The sequence below is a fragment of the Cyclopterus lumpus genome, chromosome 12 (genome assembly GCF_009769545.1).
Source record: "Cyclopterus lumpus isolate fCycLum1 chromosome 12, fCycLum1.pri, whole genome shotgun sequence".
Taxonomy (NCBI): domain Eukaryota; kingdom Metazoa; phylum Chordata; class Actinopteri; order Perciformes; family Cyclopteridae; genus Cyclopterus; species Cyclopterus lumpus.
The window spans coordinates 3,672,066-3,691,037 of record NC_046977.1 but is presented as its reverse complement, the minus strand read 5'-3'; the positions used below and the strand labels follow the sequence as shown (position 1 = coordinate 3,691,037).

General features: G+C 40.6%; 3 protein-coding genes across 6 annotated transcripts; 2 read left to right on the top strand and 1 right to left on the bottom strand.

The window, feature by feature from the left end:
- The first annotated feature begins 289 nt into the window (after positions 1 to 289).
- Positions 290 to 1,036, top strand: LOC117740692 (acanthoscurrin-1-like). The gene has a single exon (XM_034547223.1). The coding sequence runs from the start codon at positions 290 to 292 to the stop codon at positions 1,034 to 1,036; it is 747 nt and encodes a 248-aa protein (XP_034403114.1).
- A 1,754-nt stretch (positions 1,037 to 2,790) lies between these two features.
- Positions 2,791 to 8,890, bottom strand: hsdl2 (hydroxysteroid dehydrogenase like 2). The gene is made up of 11 exons (XM_034547541.1): positions 8,772 to 8,890; positions 6,512 to 6,675; positions 5,753 to 5,851; positions 5,371 to 5,485; positions 5,126 to 5,229; positions 4,916 to 5,014; positions 4,546 to 4,740; positions 4,372 to 4,443; positions 3,900 to 4,043; positions 3,162 to 3,290; positions 2,791 to 3,075 (listed from the first exon to the last, which is right to left on the bottom strand). Exons 1-11 carry the CDS (start codon positions 8,786 to 8,788, stop codon positions 2,966 to 2,968), a joined length of 1,248 nt encoding a protein of 415 aa, XP_034403432.1. The 5' UTR covers positions 8,789 to 8,890; the 3' UTR covers positions 2,791 to 2,965.
- A 1,017-nt stretch (positions 8,891 to 9,907) lies between these two features.
- LOC117740837 (polypyrimidine tract-binding protein 3-like) lies at positions 9,908 to 17,154 on the top strand. 4 transcript variants are annotated; one of them, XM_034547452.1, is made up of 15 exons: positions 9,908 to 10,048; positions 11,080 to 11,125; positions 11,192 to 11,358; positions 11,821 to 11,964; positions 12,249 to 12,404; positions 12,551 to 12,661; positions 12,780 to 12,936; positions 13,881 to 13,940; positions 14,195 to 14,292; positions 14,373 to 14,406; positions 14,592 to 14,684; positions 15,051 to 15,273; positions 15,384 to 15,461; positions 15,542 to 15,695; positions 15,784 to 17,154. In XM_034547452.1, exons 2-14 carry the CDS (start codon positions 11,104 to 11,106, stop codon positions 15,672 to 15,674), a joined length of 1,476 nt encoding a protein of 491 aa, XP_034403343.1. In that variant the 5' UTR covers positions 9,908 to 10,048; positions 11,080 to 11,103; the 3' UTR covers positions 15,675 to 15,695; positions 15,784 to 17,154. The 4 variants fall into 4 exon arrangements, with proteins under 4 accessions (XP_034403343.1, XP_034403344.1, XP_034403345.1 ...); XM_034547453.1 differs by having other exon boundaries at positions 15,542 to 15,715; positions 15,858 to 17,154; XM_034547454.1 differs by lacking the exon at positions 11,192 to 11,358 and having other exon boundaries at positions 11,831 to 11,964.
- The last annotated feature ends 1,818 nt before the right edge of the window (positions 17,155 to 18,972 follow it).

Here is an 18,972-nt window from a genome sequence, read left to right as displayed (position 1 = left end):
CTTTTAATTCTATCAGAAATATTATATTGTTTCTAAAATAAAGACATGTTTAGAAGGTTTGTTGAACATTTATTTATTTGTGCTACTCAGCAAATAAACGGTATAAATACTGTACATACAGTTTACATGAACATATTGTATTCTATGTGACAAATTAAATACTTTGAAGCTTTCATCATGATTATTTTCTCAGTCAGTCTGTCTCAACTTGGAAGTTTATATAAGAGCATTATGGCATTTTCTTGGATAGTTAGTTATCTTTCTGAGAGATCGCAAAGAGTCTTTCATAATGGTAAACTCTGGAGAGCGGGGGACTGGGGGGGACCGGGGGGACCGGGCTGTGGAGAGCGGGGGACCGGGGGGACCGGACTGTGGAGAGCGGGGGACCGGGGGGACCGGACTGTGGAGAGCGGGGGACCGGGGGGACCGGACTGTGGAGAGCGGGGATCTGGGGGGGACCGGGCTCTGGAGAGCGGGCATCTGGGGGGGACCGGACTGTGGAGAGCGGGGCACTGGGGGGGACCGGGCTCTGGAGAGCGGGCATCTGGGGGGGACCGGGCTGTGGAGAGCGGGGATCTGGGGGGACCGGGCTGTGGAGAGCGGGGCACTGGGGGGGACCGGGCTCTGGAGAGCGGGGATCTGGGGGGACCGGGCTCTGGAGAGCGGGGCACTGGGGGGGACCGGGCTGTGGAGAGCGGGGATCTGGGGGGACCGGGCTCTGGAGAGCGGGGCACTGGGGGGGACCGGGCTCTGGAGAGCGGGGATCTGGGGGGACCGGGCTGTGGAGAGCGGGGATCTGGGGGGACCGGGCTGTGGAGAGCGGGCATCTGGGGGGACCGGGCTGTGGAGAGCGGGGCACTGGGGGGACCGGGCTCTGGAGAGCGGGGATCTGGGGGGACCGGGCTCTGGAGAGCGGGGATCTGGGGAGACCGGGCTCTGGAAAGCGGGCATCTGGGGGGACCGGGCTCTGGAGAGCGGGGATCTGGGGAGACCGGGCTCTGGAGAGCGGGGATCTGGAGCCGGAAGCGTCACGTAAGTTACAATCAATATAACTTCTGTTATTTAAAGATAAATATTTATTTTTGAGAAAATTAAACAGGTTTGCGAACACATCACAACATTTTTTTTTTTTCGTATCTTTTTATTTTTTTAAATTCCTTCAAATCAAATGCAATATATAACACGGGTGACGCTACAGGCGCCAAGCTAACTAGCATTAGCGTGCCACGCTGTCCTCCACGTGGGCGGGGTCCAGGTAGACATATGGCACCTTCAGGCCAACGTCGGAGCAGCGACGTGATACAGAGACACGTGTTCAACCGACACATCTAATATGAAACAACGACCGTTACTTTCCTCAAAGTGGTACAAAAACGACTCTCTTCTTAATGAGTTTCATTCATTTCATTAATTGTCTTTTTGTGCGACAGTTTTCAACGACGTTTAATTACATAACAAACCACGTGGTCACCGACCGACAGCACTGGACTCACTGCTTTCGTTTTTTACATTTACTCGTTTCGTAATTGATATTATTCGTATCCGGGGAAACAAAACAACATCCTCTGCCTGTTTTGGTTGAAGCACCAGGAGATCGTTAGTTCGGTTTCGGGTTAAATATATATATATATATATATATATATATATATATATATATATATATATATATATATATGTATGTGTGTGTGTGTGTGTGTGTGTGTGTGTGTGTATATATGTCCTTTTCCATTCTTTATGTAGAAACGATAATGCTGTTCCATTTTCATTTTAAAGTTTACCTAATTTTAATACATGCTATACTGATTAGTTATATGCTGTATACAACTACATACCCAAATAGAACAATGTGTGTATAAGTACTTCACATGAATGTTAAATATTTCTTTCAGTGATTAAGTATTTAACTTTTGAGCTGCAGAAACCAAGATGTGGTTTAATCTTTAAGAGAATAAGCATTTCATTTTATTCGTCCAATTCAGAAGGTTGAAGCTTCAGATATATTTATACACATTAGTACATTAATAAGGAGTATTACTCACCGCTGAGAAGGTCTGATCAATTATTAATCAGGGAAATGGAAACAATGTTTCAGTAAAAGTTAAATGTATCATCCATCTAACATCCTCCTCCTAGTGGACGTCCCAGCATGCATCAGGGCTGCCACTTCCTCGTTCAGGAGGAGGAGAAGCAGGTTCAAGAGAGGAGGTGAGAGAGGAGAAGGTGGAAGGAGGAAAAGAGAAAGAGGAGCAAGTTGAAGAAAGGAGGTGAAAAGAGAAGGATGAGAAGCAGGTTCAAGAGAGGAGAAAGGTAGGAGTGGGTTTAGGAAGGAGGTGGAGAAGCAGGTTGAAGAGGTGAAGGAGGAAATGTTAGTTTTCTGTAATTATTATTTTTTTACTGAGCCTGCAGCATTTAAGTTTCCATAGAACTCTGAATCACTTCGTTGATATTTCAATATTAATATAATGTTTTAAATGTTTTACATTAAGTGTTTCTACAATGTAAAAAAAATAATGTAATTGTTAAAATGTTAAAGTGTTTAAAATGTTAAAGTTTAAAATGTAAAAAAAAAATTCTACAAATTTCGGATGATAAAAAGAAGCCAAACAATAAAATAATTCTGTTTGAGATCAATAGATTCTCTGGACGATGACATCACTCAACGATAACCCAAATAGATAGTTTTATAAAATAATAAGACAACAAACCGGGTCTTTAAACATGCAGATATCTGTTATTAGACATTCACGCCCTCTTGGTGTGAAACGTTTGAACGCCAACAAACAGTCAACAAATGTTCACCTTGTTCTTTATTTTTGTCATTACAAGGTCAGAGTTCATTTACAGAATGTGTGAGAACGTCACGATAAAACACACTATTTATTATCATCAAAGTAGAATTAATAGCGTGTCATTATTATCTCTTCTTTAAGGCAACATGTACAGCTACAAGCAGGGGGGCGGGGCCTCACAGTTTGCTCATGCGGCCCATGAGCTTCTCCAGCTTGAGGGCGAGCGTCATGTCGCCTTTGATCCGCAGCTTCCCCGACATGAAGGCCATCGTGGGCTTCAGCTTCCCTGAAACAAACACACGGACGTTAATATTATTATTATTATTATTATTATTATATGTAATCATCAGCGTTACCGTGGTGACGGCTCACCTGCAAACATCTTGCTGAAGTCACCAGAGTCCATCGTCATAACAACATCGGCTTTGACGGGAGGCTGGCCCTGCCCGGCCCGACCAGCGCCGCTCTTTAAGTCCAGGAACCAAACGCCCTCATTTTGTCCTTATAAGGACATAGACATGTTTACATTAGGGTCACGCCCACAATATCCTTATATGGACATAGACATGTTAACATTAGGGTCACACCCACAATATCCTTATATGACATAGACATGTTTACATTAGGGTCACGCCCACAATATCCTTATATGGACATAGACATGTTAACATTAGGGTCACGCCCACAATATCCTTATATGGACATAGACATGTTAACATTAGGGTCACACCCACAATATCCTTATATGGACATAGACATGTTAACATTAGGGTCACACCCACAATATCCTTATATGGACATAGACATGTTTACATTAGGGACACGCCCACAAGATCTCCTGATATGGACATAGACATGTTAACATTAGGGTCACGCCCACAAGATCTCCTGATATGGACATAGACATGTTAACATTAGGGTCACACCCACAATATCCTTATATGGACATAGACATGTTAACATTAGGGTCACACCCACAATAACCTTATATGGACATAGACATGTTAACATTAGGGTCACACCCACAATAACCTTATATGGACATAGACATGTTAACATTAGGGTCACGCCCACAATATCCTTATATGGACAGGATCCTAACAGACTCACCTGATAGGTCGAACTGATAAGTGGCCTGCGTCAACTTGACAATGTCTTCGTTGATGACTCCTCTGATGGCGTTGAACGTGGTTTCTATCGGCCCTCCGGAGGAAGATGAAGAAGATGATGGGGGTTTGAAGGCTGGGGTCGCCCCTAGCAACAAGAACACAAAGCAGGTCATTTCATTGGACTGTCATTTTATATCAGTTAAAAAAATGTGGAGTTGTAAACAAACAAAAAAATACAAAACTGCATTACACAAGATTAATGTTCAGTATATTATAATACTTCTTAGAATAATATAATATACTTACAATAGTACAACACTAGTATTGTATTAGTATGATAACAGTATTTGAAGTAGTAGTAGTATAATTTGCAATATTGAAAGTAGTATTCAGGGGTAATTTCTGTTATCAAATTATTTCAATAGTATTGCAGTATTATCATTAGTACTAGCAGAGGTATCTACAGTATTTACCATGTTGCTCCATCTGTTCGACCAGGTTCTCTGGTGCTTCGTCCAGGAAGAAGTCCGGCAGCAGTGGGTGACCTGTTGACCAATCAGAGACCGCCATGAGTACCACATGACCGTGTGCAGGAAGCTGCAACCAACCATGCTAAGTTAGCTTAAGCTCAGTTAGCATGACATCACCTGGCTGGACGGCGTACTGATCGAAATCTTTGACCCCTTCCTCCTTCAGGACGTCCTCGTCCACCAGGAAGTGACCTGTGTAGTCCTTCGGCCGGGACAGGACGGCGTAGGCAGCGTCCGCCATGATGTCAGACGTACGGCACTGTTTACCGATGCCCTCTCCGCCCAACATATCCATCGCTGCTGTCTGGATGGCTACGGCACAACACAGGTCAGAGCAGGGTTAGCATGCTAGTTCATAATGAAAGTATATGGGGAGTCTGTTAGCATGCCAATTCACAATGAGTGTCTATGGGGAGTCTGTTAGCATGCTAGTTTACAATGAGAGTCTATGAGGAGTCTGTTAGCATGCTAAACTTTAGCCACTGACCAGTTTTAGGCCAGAGGGCGTTGACGGCAATTTGACCTCTGAACTCTTCCGCCATTCCAAGGACGCACATCGACATGCCGTACTTCGCCATTGTGTAAGCTGTAAAAAAAAAAAAAAAAAAAGTAATAAAAAGGAAAGGTGTTCATAATAAACGGAAACAAAACCACACAGGTGTATGATAGGTGCTGGCTGGTCGGTTGCTATGGTTACCTGTGTGGTTCTTGAACCAGACAGGGTTGAGGTTGAGCGGAGGCGACAAGTTCAGGATGTGAGGACTGCGACTCTTCAGCAGGTGAGGGATGACCAGCTTAGACCTGAAACATTCAGACACCCGTTAACTGAAGCCCGTTAACCGAAGAGCCCGTTAACCGAAGAGCCCGTTAACCGAAGCTCGTTAATTGGCTGGCCACAGGTAATTTACAGACGCTCAGTAGCGCCAGCTGTCGTGTTCCTACGTCAGGTAAGTGCCTCTCAGGTTGACTCCCAGCATCAGGTCCACCTTCTTGAGGGGCGTCTCCAGAGTTCCTGTCAGACTGATGGCGCTGGCGTTGTTCACCAGGATGTCGATTCCTGCCAATCAGACATATGATTATGATGATGTCATCAGCTGTCAGTCTGACCTGATCCCTCACCAGCTTCCCACCCTCAGACACAACTATGTCCATAAAAATAACCTCTAATTAAAGAATGATGTTGACTAACAACTGTTCCTTCATATTTACAGCCGATTGGTATAATTCTTCTACATTTAAAGTTTTTAATGTATTATTTTTTTTTTTTACTATTAATGCACAAACTGTTTAGTTATTATTGGACATTTTACAAAACGTTGTTTACCTCCAAACTTGTCGACGGCTTTTTTAACCGCGTCTTGGACCTGCTGCTCATCGCGGATGTCGACAATACAAGCCAACGCTTTCCCACCTGCTGCCTCCACTGAGACACACACACACACACACACACACACACACACACACCATTTAGTGCAGAATAACACAGCTATTATGACATAAATCATTAAAAATAAATAAAACACAAGTTACATTTCTTTGAAAACAAGGCGGCTCTACGAGCTGTTTATATGAAGATATTTATACGTTTCAAATATCTACATGTTTTACTAATGTTGTTATAAATATTTAACTATTCACATGTTACCAGCCCTCTCCTCTCCTCTGGTTTGTTGTCAAATGACTGTTGGTATGAATCAATCATGATGTCATAGTTTCACTAAGGAGCTCAGAATGTTTCTTTACAGAATCTGATTAAAGCAAACGATTTTAAAAGAGACACGTAGAATAAAATGTTGATGAAATATCACAGTTTTAAGCTTCGTTCACGTGATGTGTTCAAGCACGGTCGGAAAGATGAAACTCTGACGATATTGACTCCTGGCTGATAAATGGTGAAGTTTTGTTTAAAGAAAACGTTACGGGTTTTTGGGGATTCAGAGGGTTAATGTTGGATGAAAACTAACGGTTACAAACGTCTTCATAACAAACTTCTATCAGCTCAGAAACATCTGAACACCTTTGAGTCTAGAAATGTTTTTGAAGAGTAAATTATTAAAACGGACGGAGCCCGTTAGCCCCTCACCCTCCTCAGCGGCGGAGTAGATGGTTCCCGGTAGTTTCGGGTGGGCTTGGGCCGTCTTGGCTGCGATGACGATGTTGGCTCCGTCCTTGGCGGCCTTCAGCGCGATGGCTTTGCCGATCCCTCGACTCGCTCCGGTGATGAAGAGCGTGCAGCCGGCGAGCTTCCTGTAGACACAGAGAGAACGTAGCCTGTTAACGCACCACTGATGCTAGCAGTTTACCCCCGTTTCCAGTCTTTATGCTAAGCTAGGCTAACCACGTCTCACTCTAGTTTATTTAGTTAAAGTTATCGTTTGTGTTTTATAAATCATACATATAGAACATATATTGTATTTGTCTGCCGGAAGTTGGAGGTTTATTTCTACAGAAACCTTAATTGATGAAACAAAATAAGCCAAAGTTGACAAACTGTTTCTGGTTTTCTGCTGGAAACCGACAAGCAGAATACTTATAATGGAGAAAAGCAATAACACAGATATATATTTAAGTAGATAGCTATTATAGATAAATAATCAAATGTAGGTCTACAGCTTGTCCTAATAAAAAGGGTAAGAAAAAAATCACCAGTTTTTTTATAAAGTTAAAACAAAAGTAAGATGGAAGAAGTTTTATTTAGTAGAAAGAAAAATAAACATGAAATAAAGTTTTTTTATTTCCAAATTAATTTTCTAGGAGAAAAAAAAGACCTGGACTGAGGAGGCGTGACAGACATGTCAATCACCTTGTAGCCCCGCCCTAAAGCATCCCCAGCTTTATGGTCTGTTTGACTCTAAATGACCATAATTTACTAAATGAACATCACGCTGTATTGAAGAAGACTTGAAACTAGAGATAGAGACCATAAACTCATGTTTACAATGTTACAAGAAGTAGAGTCATTTATATAGACTTCTATAGGTCAGGAGAGAGAATGCAGCTTTAACACATGAAGCATAGACTTCTATACAACCAGAGGAGTCGCCCCCCTGGTGGTCAGGAGAGAGAATGTAGCTTTAACACATGAAGCATAGATCGTGACTGTACAGAAAGTAAATGTAAAGAGTTTTAATACTTTCACAGTATTTACATATAATTGACACCTGTAAAGGCCACATCACACTTGATTCAGCTCCTTTAGAACCTGAAGGCTTGCAGTGAATAAAGACTATTTGTATTATTATTGTTATTATTCATTGGAGCTGATGTCACCTAAACTTAAAAGAAGAAAAGGTCACTTTTAGAAAGACTTGTTTAAAGATCACAGGAAACCGACCAGCACCGAACTACCGGTTGGTCTCTGAAGCAGCTGGGTTCACGGCCCAGCTCGGTCGAGTCAAGTCCAGATTAATTCCGTTAGCTGCAGGTCTGTCAGTCTGTAGGTATGTATGTCTGCAGCTCTGTAGGTATGTATGTCTGTAGGTCTGTAGGTCTGTAGCTATGTATGTATGTAGGTCTGCAGGTATGTAAGTCTGTAAGCATGTAAGCCTAGGTATGTAGGTCTGTAATTCTGTAAGTCGGTATATCTGCAGGTCTCTTAAATCTGCAGCTCTGTATGTCTGTAGGTCTGTAGCTCTCTAAGTCTGTAGGTCTGCAGCTCTGTCGGGTCTGCAGGTATGTAGGTCTGTAGTAAGTCTGTAAGTCTACAGGTATGTAGGTCTGTAGTAAGTCTGTAAGTCTGCAGGTATGTAGTAAGTCTGCAGGTATGTAGGTATGTAGTAAGTCTGCAAGTCTACAGGTATGTAGGTCTGTAGTAAGTCTGTAAGTCTACAGGTATGTAGGTCTGTAGTAAGTCTGTATGTCTACAGGTATGTAGGTCTGTAGTAAGTCTGTAAGTATGCAGGTATGTAGGTCTGTAGTAAGTCTGCAGGTATGTAGGTCTGTAGTAAGTCTGTATGTCTACAGGTATGTAGGTCTGTAGTAAGTCTGTAAGTATGCAGGTATGTAGGTCTGTAGTAAGTCTGTAGGTTTGTAGGTCTGTAAATCTGCGAGGCCTGGTCGATTAGATAATGACAGCTGTAACGCAACAGAGGTCCGAGGAAACGTCCTCTTCCAACGTGCCTTGCTCAAAGGTCAAACGGCAGACGGAGCAGAACCGAACCTCGAGTCTGAAGCAGAAAGCTTCCCTTCACCATTCGGCGTTAGAAGGAACTCAAGCTGCTTAAGTCGCTAAATTTCAGCTCTTTATGAGTTGTCTGATGTTTTTTTAAATTGTGTTAAAATCAGCTCTTTTTGAACGGAAGTTAGTATTTAGGATAAACGTGTCGCGCGCCTCGTGCACTCACCCTGTGTTCTGCAGCATCGTTATATCGGTGTAGAAGAAGTTAAGCTGAGTATAACAATGACAGACCTGTCTTCTTTTCCACCTTTCACCCACTTACAGACACTGCACTCAACCGGAAGTGACAGAGCAACTGCTCTGCGCCTCTTCCGGTCTGCGGGCAAAGACGAGATGAGACAACGAGATGACTCCCTCTTCGGTTATTAACAGTCACGTCGTGTTTATGTGATTGTTGTTGTGATCAAATAAAATGTTTTGTTATATTTATTTATTTATTTGTATTATTGACCAACATGTACTTCACAACAGACTCCTCTTTCTGGACATTTCCACCATGATGAAAACCTGAAGATGTGTCTGAGAGCTCTGGGAGAGTTACAGTCAATAAACCTTCAAATTAAAATATTAAGTCAAAGTACCTGTAGTTTTTTTTATTTTTAATATATATACAGTACACTTCATAAAGGTACCATTTATCTGTTATATACTGTCTATCTTGCACATTTTTTAAAGTACTGTCATGTTTATTGTATTTATTATTTTATTGATCCAAGATAAGATAATGTCCCGCAGTGGTGAAATATACAGGACTGTGTTCTATGTGTATGTTTATTGTTATGCACCATTCACAGAGTGTGAACATACTGCACATATATAAACTTATGTGTAAATAACTGTTGTTTGTGTTAAATCTACATCCATTAATCAGCTAAATACTTTCACATAAATATTTGAACAAGTGATTTATGTATTGTGTTGTTATTGTTGCGTCCAATGTAATTTATAAATTGTACTAATAGTAGTAATAGTTCCACATTATTCATTTTATATGTAAAATATAATATATAAAATAATGATATATAAAGGATTATATTATACTATATATATTTGTATATATATATATATATATAAAATATCATATATATTATAAAAATGTATATATATAAATATAAATGTACATATAATTTTTCCCGATACAAGATAGATGAAACATAATAAATCTAATATAATTAATACAACATTTGTGTCTATTTTTCAATGTTTTTTTCTCTCCGTTTAAACTGATTTATAAATCATTATCGATCCCCCTCCTTCTGAGGCGTGTCCGCGCAGAGCAGCCATGTTCTCCCGTGACGTCATCAAACGGGAAGTGAGCTCGTTGTTCTTCGGTGGCTGCGGCGCGCGGAAGGCTCGCAGGCCAAAACAACTCTTCCTCTCCTCCTCTCCTTCCTCCTCTTCTTCCTCCTCTTCCTCCTCCTCCTCCTCGCGGACCATGGACGGGTGAGCGCGTGGAGATATTCCCCCGAACCTTCCCCAGACATTCCCGTCGCCGTTTCTCCTTCCATCCGCCCTCACGTTTCCTTGGCGACTAAACCGCACCTGCGCGAGTTCCCCCCCCCCTTTTTCCCGTTTGTTTGTTGTTGTTGTTGTTGTTGTTGACTTGATTGAAACGCCTTCCCTCCACCGAGCCTCTCCCCTCTTTTCATGCTCCTCGCGCACTGTTTTTTTTGCCTGTGTGTCATTTTCTTTTTTTTCTGGGTTTTGTTTTGGTTGAAAGTGTCGCGAGCAAAAAGTGACGATACAATGGCGAGATTTCATTGGCTGAAATCTCGCGATAACTGAGTGCTCACACAGAACAGACTGTATACAAGAATACTTTGTGTGACTCGTGTTTTTTGGATTTTAAATGTTCGGATATGTTCTTAGGTCACATGTCTGTTTTCTAAATGTGTCCTGACTAATTAATGAACAATGTCTAACGGACAAATACTAAACAATTAACGGACATTTTTAGTTTCCACTCTAGATTCCAAAGTGGTTCTTTAGTTTATTCAGTCCTCAGAGAGATAAGAGCTGAAACCAGAAGTCGATCGATACATAATCAGTCTGCACTTCGCTGATCAATGAATGGTTCATCGTTCTCTGGTGTCAGTTTATTGTGTCTGATATCAATAAACTGAATACAATTTTATTACATGTATCCATTAATCAATAATTAGAAAAGTAATTGACAACCATTAAGATAATTAATTAAATTATCAAACACAAATATCAATCTTTGATTCCAGCTCCAATTTGATTATATTTAAATCTTTATTTGTTTTATCTTTTTAATTTTTTTTATGGTAAACTAAATATCTTTGTGGTCTGGACCTTCTTCATATGCAGTCATATTTATATTATACTATATATATATATATATATATATATATATATATACAGGATGAATAAATAAACACCTCTGAAAAGTAAACATGAGGGTTGAACAGGTTATTAAAGCGTCAGCTGATAACATTATTGTGTTTCCTCAGGAATCAGCATTCTCTTCCTCGAACATGAGCTCCAGTCCGTCCACAGGTGAGCCTCCTTCTACCTCCAACACCTTTAAAGCTGCCGTGTGTTGACTCCCCCGTCTGTCCACAGTGGATGGCACCGATAGGCTGTGTGTTTCTGAGCGCGCGCACTCCGTCCCGTCTCCGGTCCTTCACCTGCGCCATCTTCCTGCTGACGTTTCTGAACAGGAAGTGATCGCTCTAGCGATTCCTTTCGGCCGAGTTAGTCAGCTGATAACGCTGAAGGCCAAAAACCAGGTAACTAACGACTAACTGCTAATAGCTAACTGCTAACGTCTTACTGCTAATAGCTAACATATACTGTAACTGCTATCAGCTAACTGCTAATTGTTAACTGCTAACGGCTAACTGCTAATAGCTAACTACTTACTGCTAATAGCTAACATATAACTGATATCAGCTAACGGCTAATAGCTATCAGCTAACAGCTTACGGCTAAAAGCTAACATCTAACTGAGACTCAGAAAAGCTTCTATTTATCAAATATGAATACAAACATGTATTATTATGTTTTTCTATATATTTTCATGTTTTCTAATTAAAAATTAAAAATGCTATAATATGTTGCTCGACTTCTGAATATAGTATACATACAAAATATACTATATATATATTAATATATATATAAAACACATATTGAATGTTTATTTTATATATTTGTGTCTGTAAATCTGTAAATCTAAAAACATTATTATTAAGGCGTTTTTAGAAATGGCGTCGGAGGAGGCGGCTGTTACCATGGTGAACTACTACACCTCAGCCCCGCCCACCATCAGGAACCAGCCAATCTTCATTCAGTACTCCACCCATCGCGAGCTCAAGACCGACAATCTGACCAATCAGGTGAGGAGCTGCCGCTTTAGCCACGCCCATTTAACGCTTTAGTTTTTGTTATTTAAATCTTTATGTGGGGTCAAGATTTATTTAAAGAGCAATTAATTAACTATAACAGACAAATTAAAGTAACAATATGGTGATATTTATATATATTTTTTAATCTTAAAGTTTTCTTAACTTAATTCATGAAAAGTTAGTTTGATTTTAAAATATGAAACTTTAAGTATATTGCATTTTTTAACCACTATTTAAAATATGTGGATGTTCTGTGTAATCCCCATTGTTGACAGAGAGCAGCTCTGCAGGCCATCAGTGCAGCAGCAGTGCATTCTGGGAACATGGCATCGGGGGGAGAGGGGCGGGGCTTTGCTCCCGGTCAGAGTCCCGTCCTGAGAATCATCGTGGAGAATTTATTTTACCCGGTTACTCTGGAGGTCCTGCAGCAGGTCGCCTATTAGTTTATTAATTATTTTATCTTTGTTATCATAATTATTGTTACTATTATTAATATTGTTGTTTTTATTAAAGTTGTTTATTATTATTATTAATATTATTATTTAAATATTACGTGTTTATTATTGTTTGTTTTCAGATCTTCAGTAAGTTCGGCTCGGTGTTGAAGATCATCACGTTCACCAGAAATAATCAGTTTCAGGCTCTGCTGCAGTTCAGTGACACCGTGCACGCTCAGCACGCCAAGGCTGTGAGTCACGTGCACGCTCACGCACACACACACACACACACAGCTCCAGTCCAGAGTTTGTGATGAAGCTCTGTTCCAATCAGATTGCAGCGATTTGATTTGACTTCATGTCTTTCAGTCTCTTGACGGTCAGAACATCTACAACGGCTGCTGCACGCTGAGGATCGACTTCTCTAAACTGAGCGCGCTCAACGTGAAGTACAACAATGACAAGAGCCGAGACTTCACCAGAGCCGACCTCCCGTCCGGAGAACTGGACCCCGCCGCCGCTTTCGGTAAGACAAGGCGACTCCTCTGGTTGTATAGAAGTCTATGCTTCATGTGTTAAAGCTGCATTCTCTCTCCTGACCACCAGGGGGCGACTCCACTGGTTGTATAGAAGTCTATGCTTCATGTGTTTAAGCTGCATTCTCTCTCCTGACCACCAAGGGGCGACTCCTCTGGTTGTATAGAAGTCTATGCTTCATGTGTTAAAGCTGCATTCTCTCTCCTGACCACCAAGGGGCGACTCCTCTGGTTGTATAGAAGTCTATGCCTCATGTGTTAAAGCTGCATTCACTTTACTGACCACCAGGAGGCGACTCCTCTGGTTGTATAGAAGTTTATGCTTCATGTGTTAAAGCTGCATTCTCTCTCCTGACCACCAGGGGGCGACTCCTCTGGTTGTATAGAAGTCTATGCTTCATGTGTTAAAGCTGCATTCACTTTACTGACCACCAGGAGGCGACTCCTCTGGTTGTATAGAAGTCTATGCTTCATGTGTTAAAGCTGCATTCACTTTACTGACCACCAGGAGGCGACTCCTCTGGTTGTATAGAAGTCTATGCTTCATGTGTTAAAGCTGCATTCACTTTACTGACCACCAGGAGGCGACTCCTCTGGTTGTATAGAAGTCTATGCTTCATGTGTTAAAGCTGCATTCTCTCTTCTGACCACCATGGGGCGACTCCTCTGGTTGTATAGAAGTCTATGCTTCATGTGTTAAAGCTGCATTCACTTTACTGACCACCAGGAGGCGACTCCTCCGGTTGTATAGAAGTCTATACAGAAGTTCTTTAGGGGGGTCTACAAGCTGATTGACAGGTCGACACCAGAGAGACTCTTCCTCAGTCCAACATATGGTCACTTCCTGTTCACTGGTTAATAAAAACAAGATGGCGACAAAACGTCCACTTCTTATAGACTGTCTGTTTACAGTGTGTGTGTGTGTGTGTTACAGGTCTACCTCTCCCTCCGTACGGAGCAGCAGCTTTCCAGCCGACCTTCCACCAACATACAGGTGAGAATTTCAATATTTCAAATTAGTATCAAATAAAATAGAACAAAGTTAATAAAAGAAGCTTTGAAGGAAAACTTCAATATATGTGTATATGTATACATATACACATATGATATATATATATATATATATATATATATATATATATATATATATATCCTCCTCCTGCTCCTCCTCCTCTTCCTCTTCTTCCTCCTCCTCCATCATCTTCATTTGTCTCTGTGTCTGTTGTAAATAAAGTTGTTCTTCCTCAGGTCTGTCCATGGCGGCCATGTCTCCTCCCCGCGTCTCCCTGCAGGTGGCGCCTCCTGCTGGTCACTCGGTGCTGCTGGTGTCCAGCCTGAACCCGGAGGTCAGAGGTCACATGGTCACAAAGCAAGCGACCAATCAGAGCGCAGCGCTGTGCACTAACTCTATTGTTTGTCTCTGCAGAGCGCAACGCCGCTCAGCCTCTTCGTTTTGTTCGGTGAGGACCTAAAATATAAATAATAATTAATATGATTAATTATGAATTATTCTGTATTTACATGTTTGAATTCAACATCATTTTAAATTTAATATAATGAAAAATAAATAATTGTGGAGTCTTTCCTGTTATTCTGAAAAGAAGTAATTGATTTATTATTGTTTTGTTATTGTTATTGTTTCCAGGTGTTTACGGGGACGTTCAGAGAGTTAAAATCCTCTTCAACAAGAAGGAGAACGCTCTGGTTCAGATGAGCGACGCCACTCAGGCTCAACTCGGTCCTCCTTCTCCTCCTTCTTGTTGTTGTTGTTGTTGTTCTTTTTCTTCTTCTTTAAGAAGATATTCACCTGAAAGATCTCAAATTAACAATCTTAATGTTTAATAAATAGTTTTCTTACGTTAACAGATTATGTAATATTATTGTTTTATTTACAGCTTCTGTTGATGGGAAATATTTTTTTGTAACTTCATGAAAGAAACTATTTCATAAATCAAAGAAATGCCCAACAAATATTTATAGACAATGAAAAAACAAATTTAAACTAAAAAAGTTTTAAGTTTAGTTTAAAATAAAATGTAATTTTAATACGTGTCACTTTCATGTTTTAACTTTTCTTTATATTTCCTCTTGTGTCTCCGAGCAGCGATGAGTCACCTCAACGGGCAGCGTCTCCACGGTAACGTGATTCGGGTGATGCCGTCCAGGCACCCCGTGGTGCAGCTGCCCCGCGGGGGGGCGGGGCAAGAGGAGCAGACGCTGACCCGGGACTTCTCAGGCTCCTCCCTCCACCGCTTCAAAAAGCCCGGATCCAAAAACTTTAACAACATCTTCCCACCGTCGGCGACGCTGCACCTCTCGAACATCCCGTTACGTTTGTTTGGTTTATTCTGGAACTTCGTGTTTACTTATTACGTATTGCTTATTACTTATTGCTTATTACTTATTGCTTATTACTTATTACTCATTACTCATGCAGGTCATCGGTCAGCGAGGAGGTGTTGAAGGATTTGTTTTCCTCCAGCGGATTCACCGTAAAAGCCTTCAAGTTTTTCCAGTGAGTAACAAGTCGACCTGCAAAACACTTTAACCGTCAGTCCTGTAACCGTCATGATGTCACTTCCTCTGATGTCACAGGAAGGACAGGAAGATGGCTCTGATGCAGCTGGCGTCTGTGGAGGAAGCCATCGAGGCTCTAATTGCTCTGCACGACCACCAGCTGGACCACAACCAGCACCTCCGGGTCTCCTTCTCCAAGTCCACCATCTGACGTCCGGGTCTCCTTCTCCAAGTCCACCATCTGACGTCCGGGTCTCCTTCTCCAAGTCCACCATCTGACCTCCCCTAGTCTCCTTCTTCCTCCTAGTCTCCTTCTCCAAGTCCACCATCTGACCTCCCCTAGTCTCCTTCTTCCTCCTAGTCTCCTTCTCCAAGTCCAACATCTGACCTCCGGGTCTCCTTCTCCAAGTCCACCATCTGACCTCCCCTAGTCTCCTTCTTCCTCCTAGTCTCCTTCTCCAATTCCACCATCTGACCTCCCCTAGTCTCCTTCTTCCTCCTAGTCTCCTTCTCCAAGTCCACCATCTGACCTCCTAGTCTCCTTCTCCAAGTCCACCATCTGACCTCCTAGTCTCCTTCTCCAAGTCCACCATCTGACCTCCTAGTCTCCTCCTCCAAGTCCACCATCTGACCTCCTAGTCTCCTCCTCCAAGTCCACCATCTGACCTCCTAGTCTCCTTCTCCTACTGTTTACTGACTCCGACCCTTTTATCTGCCCTTTGACCCTTGGAGCTGACGAGCTGGTCTTCGGGGCTTCTGATTGGCCCACGGTGGGAACAAACGGACCAATGAGAGCTTCCTGTGCCTACAAACACTCTGACATCACAGTGGCGGAAGATGTCACAACGCAGGGGGGTCGCCATGGTTACAGAGGTTACACAGCACATTCCTGAGCTACCAGTAGCAGTGCATTGTGGGTAATGGAGACCAACAAGCCACTAATGTAAGCTGAAATGTTTTCATCTGAATGTTAAATTAATGTGATGAAAGAAAAAAATCTTCGATTAAAAAAAAAGAATCCTGCTTTTTCTCAAAATCCCCAAATAATGGAAATATTTAATATTTTGTTTTTCTTTTCTGTTTTTATTTAAAGCTACTCAGCATGGATACAAATTGAATCAGATATTTATTGAGATTGTTTTTTGTTTTTTTAAATTTTTAAATCATTGTTTTTTAACTGAGTTCCCCTTTTTTATTGTTTGAAATTTAAATCGTAAACTGCCTTTTACAAGAGTTAACTGTTTCTGAATCGTCAGCCTCGTGCTGCCGTCCGATTGGCTTAAATTTACGAAGATCGTAGACATTTGGCTGCGATCTCAACAAACTGTCTTCTGTGCCTTATTTCCATGAATTGTTCTGCTGGTTTTTTTTTTATTAGTCTGCTGTTCGGTGGCGGGTTGTGTTGACGACTTCAATTGAGTTTATTTCAGTTAGTTCAGAGTAATTTGGGGTTTGCTGTCGTATTTTGGGAGTGTTTTTTAATCATGAATGTGTTTTTACTGTCCAACATGACATAAATAGAGCTTTCCATGTCCCGCCTGTCGTACCTGTGTGTGTGTATTTATACATCTGTATGTGTCTATATATATATATGTTTGTATGTGTGTGTGTGTGTGTAAGAAGATGAGCTGTGATTGGTTTGATCTTTAAGTTTCAGACCTTTTTTACTATTAAATAATATTGAATTCAAATCCAGCTCTTGTTTTTTTTAATTTCTAGTTAATTGAAAATACATTTTGGTCTGGAGGATTTTCTGTAAACAGGAAATAAGCCACAAAAAACAGGAAGCTGCTGTTTCCCAGTTAGCCTTCTGATCTCTGACCTTCGGAGTTGATTAGCTTGAATATTATTAAATATTGTGAGGGAGGCGGAGCTCCGCTTGTTGCTTTGTTAAAATGCAGCGTGACAGCAAACATCGGAATTATCATTATTTTTTAAGTTATTTTTAAATTTTATTTCAGTTTTTCATTTGGTAATTTACTTGTTACAGCAAAAAGATTAAAAATATAGTTTTTTATTTAAATGTGATTGTTTGGTTTTCCTTTTATGTTAATTAGAATGTATTTTGTTTAAATGTTACGTAATCATTTGGTAAAAGCATAAAAGGTCACATTATGAAACTTCTAAAAGCATTTTAAATTTGGTGCTTCGGTAGCCTTGAGAAATGGGCGGGGGCTCAAACCAAGCCAAAGTTGGTGTACCTTTTAATTGGACCAACTTATTCTTTCATTATGACATCACTTCCTGTTTAAATGGCTTTCCAAACTATTTTTTAAATCTACAAGTGTCCCAAGTTTCTACTGTTTTAACGTACAGTTTTGTAATTGTTTTCATGTCTGAACTTGAAAAAGTTACTTGTTTCACATGAAGTGTATTTTTTTGTGACATCATATCCTGTTTGACGGCCACATGTCTCGGGATGTCATAGAATTCAATGTGACTGTACATTTACAACTTGTGATATAGCCACGCCCCCATCTGCATGTAGTCCTGCCCATTCCATAAATCAAAACAGCAATCAATTAAAACCAAAGGAAGCCGGCGGAAGGTTTTAACTTCCATAGTTCCGTCCCACTCTTTGTTAGATTTCCCAGCATGCATTTCAGAACTTCGTGGACCTGTTCTTGTTTGCCAGATCTTCTGCAAGAAATGATGTTGAAAATATTTTATGTTTTAAAACTAGACCAAAAACCAGCACATTTACATTGTTACGTTACACTTGTAACATTGTAACACGTTAATGTTATGTAACACTTGTAACACATTAATGTGTTGAACTTGTAACAGTGTAACACATTAATGTGACGTTACACTTGTTATATTGTAACACATTAATGTGACATTGCAATTGTAACAGTTTAACACATTATTGTGATATTACACTAGTTACATTGTAACACATTAATGTGACGTTACAATTGTTACATTGTAACACATTAATGTAACGTAACACTTACTGAAGTAACAGCAAACATTTTACATGTATTATGAAGTGTGTAAACAAGTTACAAGAGAAGATGTTACAATACCTGCAATTTGTAAGTTACTACCTGGAACAGGTTACTTGTAACTATACGAATTGTGCGTTACACACAAGTATGTCATATTTTACACTACATGCTGAAATACAGGTATCGTCAAGTATAGTATTGAAATAAGACAAACTTGTATCTTTAAAACTTGTATAAATGTTACAATACAATGCTACTTGTTATCCCTGAAAGGTTTTGAAATGTTATAATACTTTTAAAAGACGATACTAGTCTTTGACGTACTTCATTTGTCACATTATATAATATGTGTATTGTGAATATTTAACATGTTACATTTGAAAGAATTTTGTGCAACATGTTTAAATACATGTTTATATAAACAGTTGCAACATGTAACAAGTACAAGCCTTATGTATTTACGTTGAGTACTTGCTACTTGTTATTGTGTAATTATAGGTGAAACAAGTATTCTTACTTGTAACATGAAGACATGAAAACATAAAACTGTCTCCTAAG

Excerpts from the sequence above, each read along its gene's own strand:
- hsdl2 (XM_034547541.1), bottom strand. Across the intron at positions 4,741-4,915 it reads CGCCCTCTGGCCTAAAACTG|CCATCCAGACAGCAGCGATG; the intron begins GTCAGTGGCTAA and ends GTTGTGCCGTAG. Across the intron at positions 3,076-3,161 it reads CTTCAGCAAGATGTTTGCAG|GGAAGCTGAAGCCCACGATG; the intron begins GTGAGCCGTCAC and ends TGTTTGTTTCAG.
- LOC117740692 (XM_034547223.1), top strand. The coding sequence starts at position 290 with ATGGTAAACTCTGGAGAGCGGGGGACTGGGGGGGACCGGGGGGACCGG.
- LOC117740837 (XM_034547452.1), top strand. The coding sequence starts at position 11,104 with ATGAGCTCCAGTCCGTCCACAG. Across the intron at positions 11,359-11,820 it reads CGCTGAAGGCCAAAAACCAG|GCGTTTTTAGAAATGGCGTC; the intron begins GTAACTAACGAC and ends ATTATTATTAAG. Across the intron at positions 13,941-14,194 it reads GACCTTCCACCAACATACAG|GTCTGTCCATGGCGGCCATG; the intron begins GTGAGAATTTCA and ends GTTCTTCCTCAG.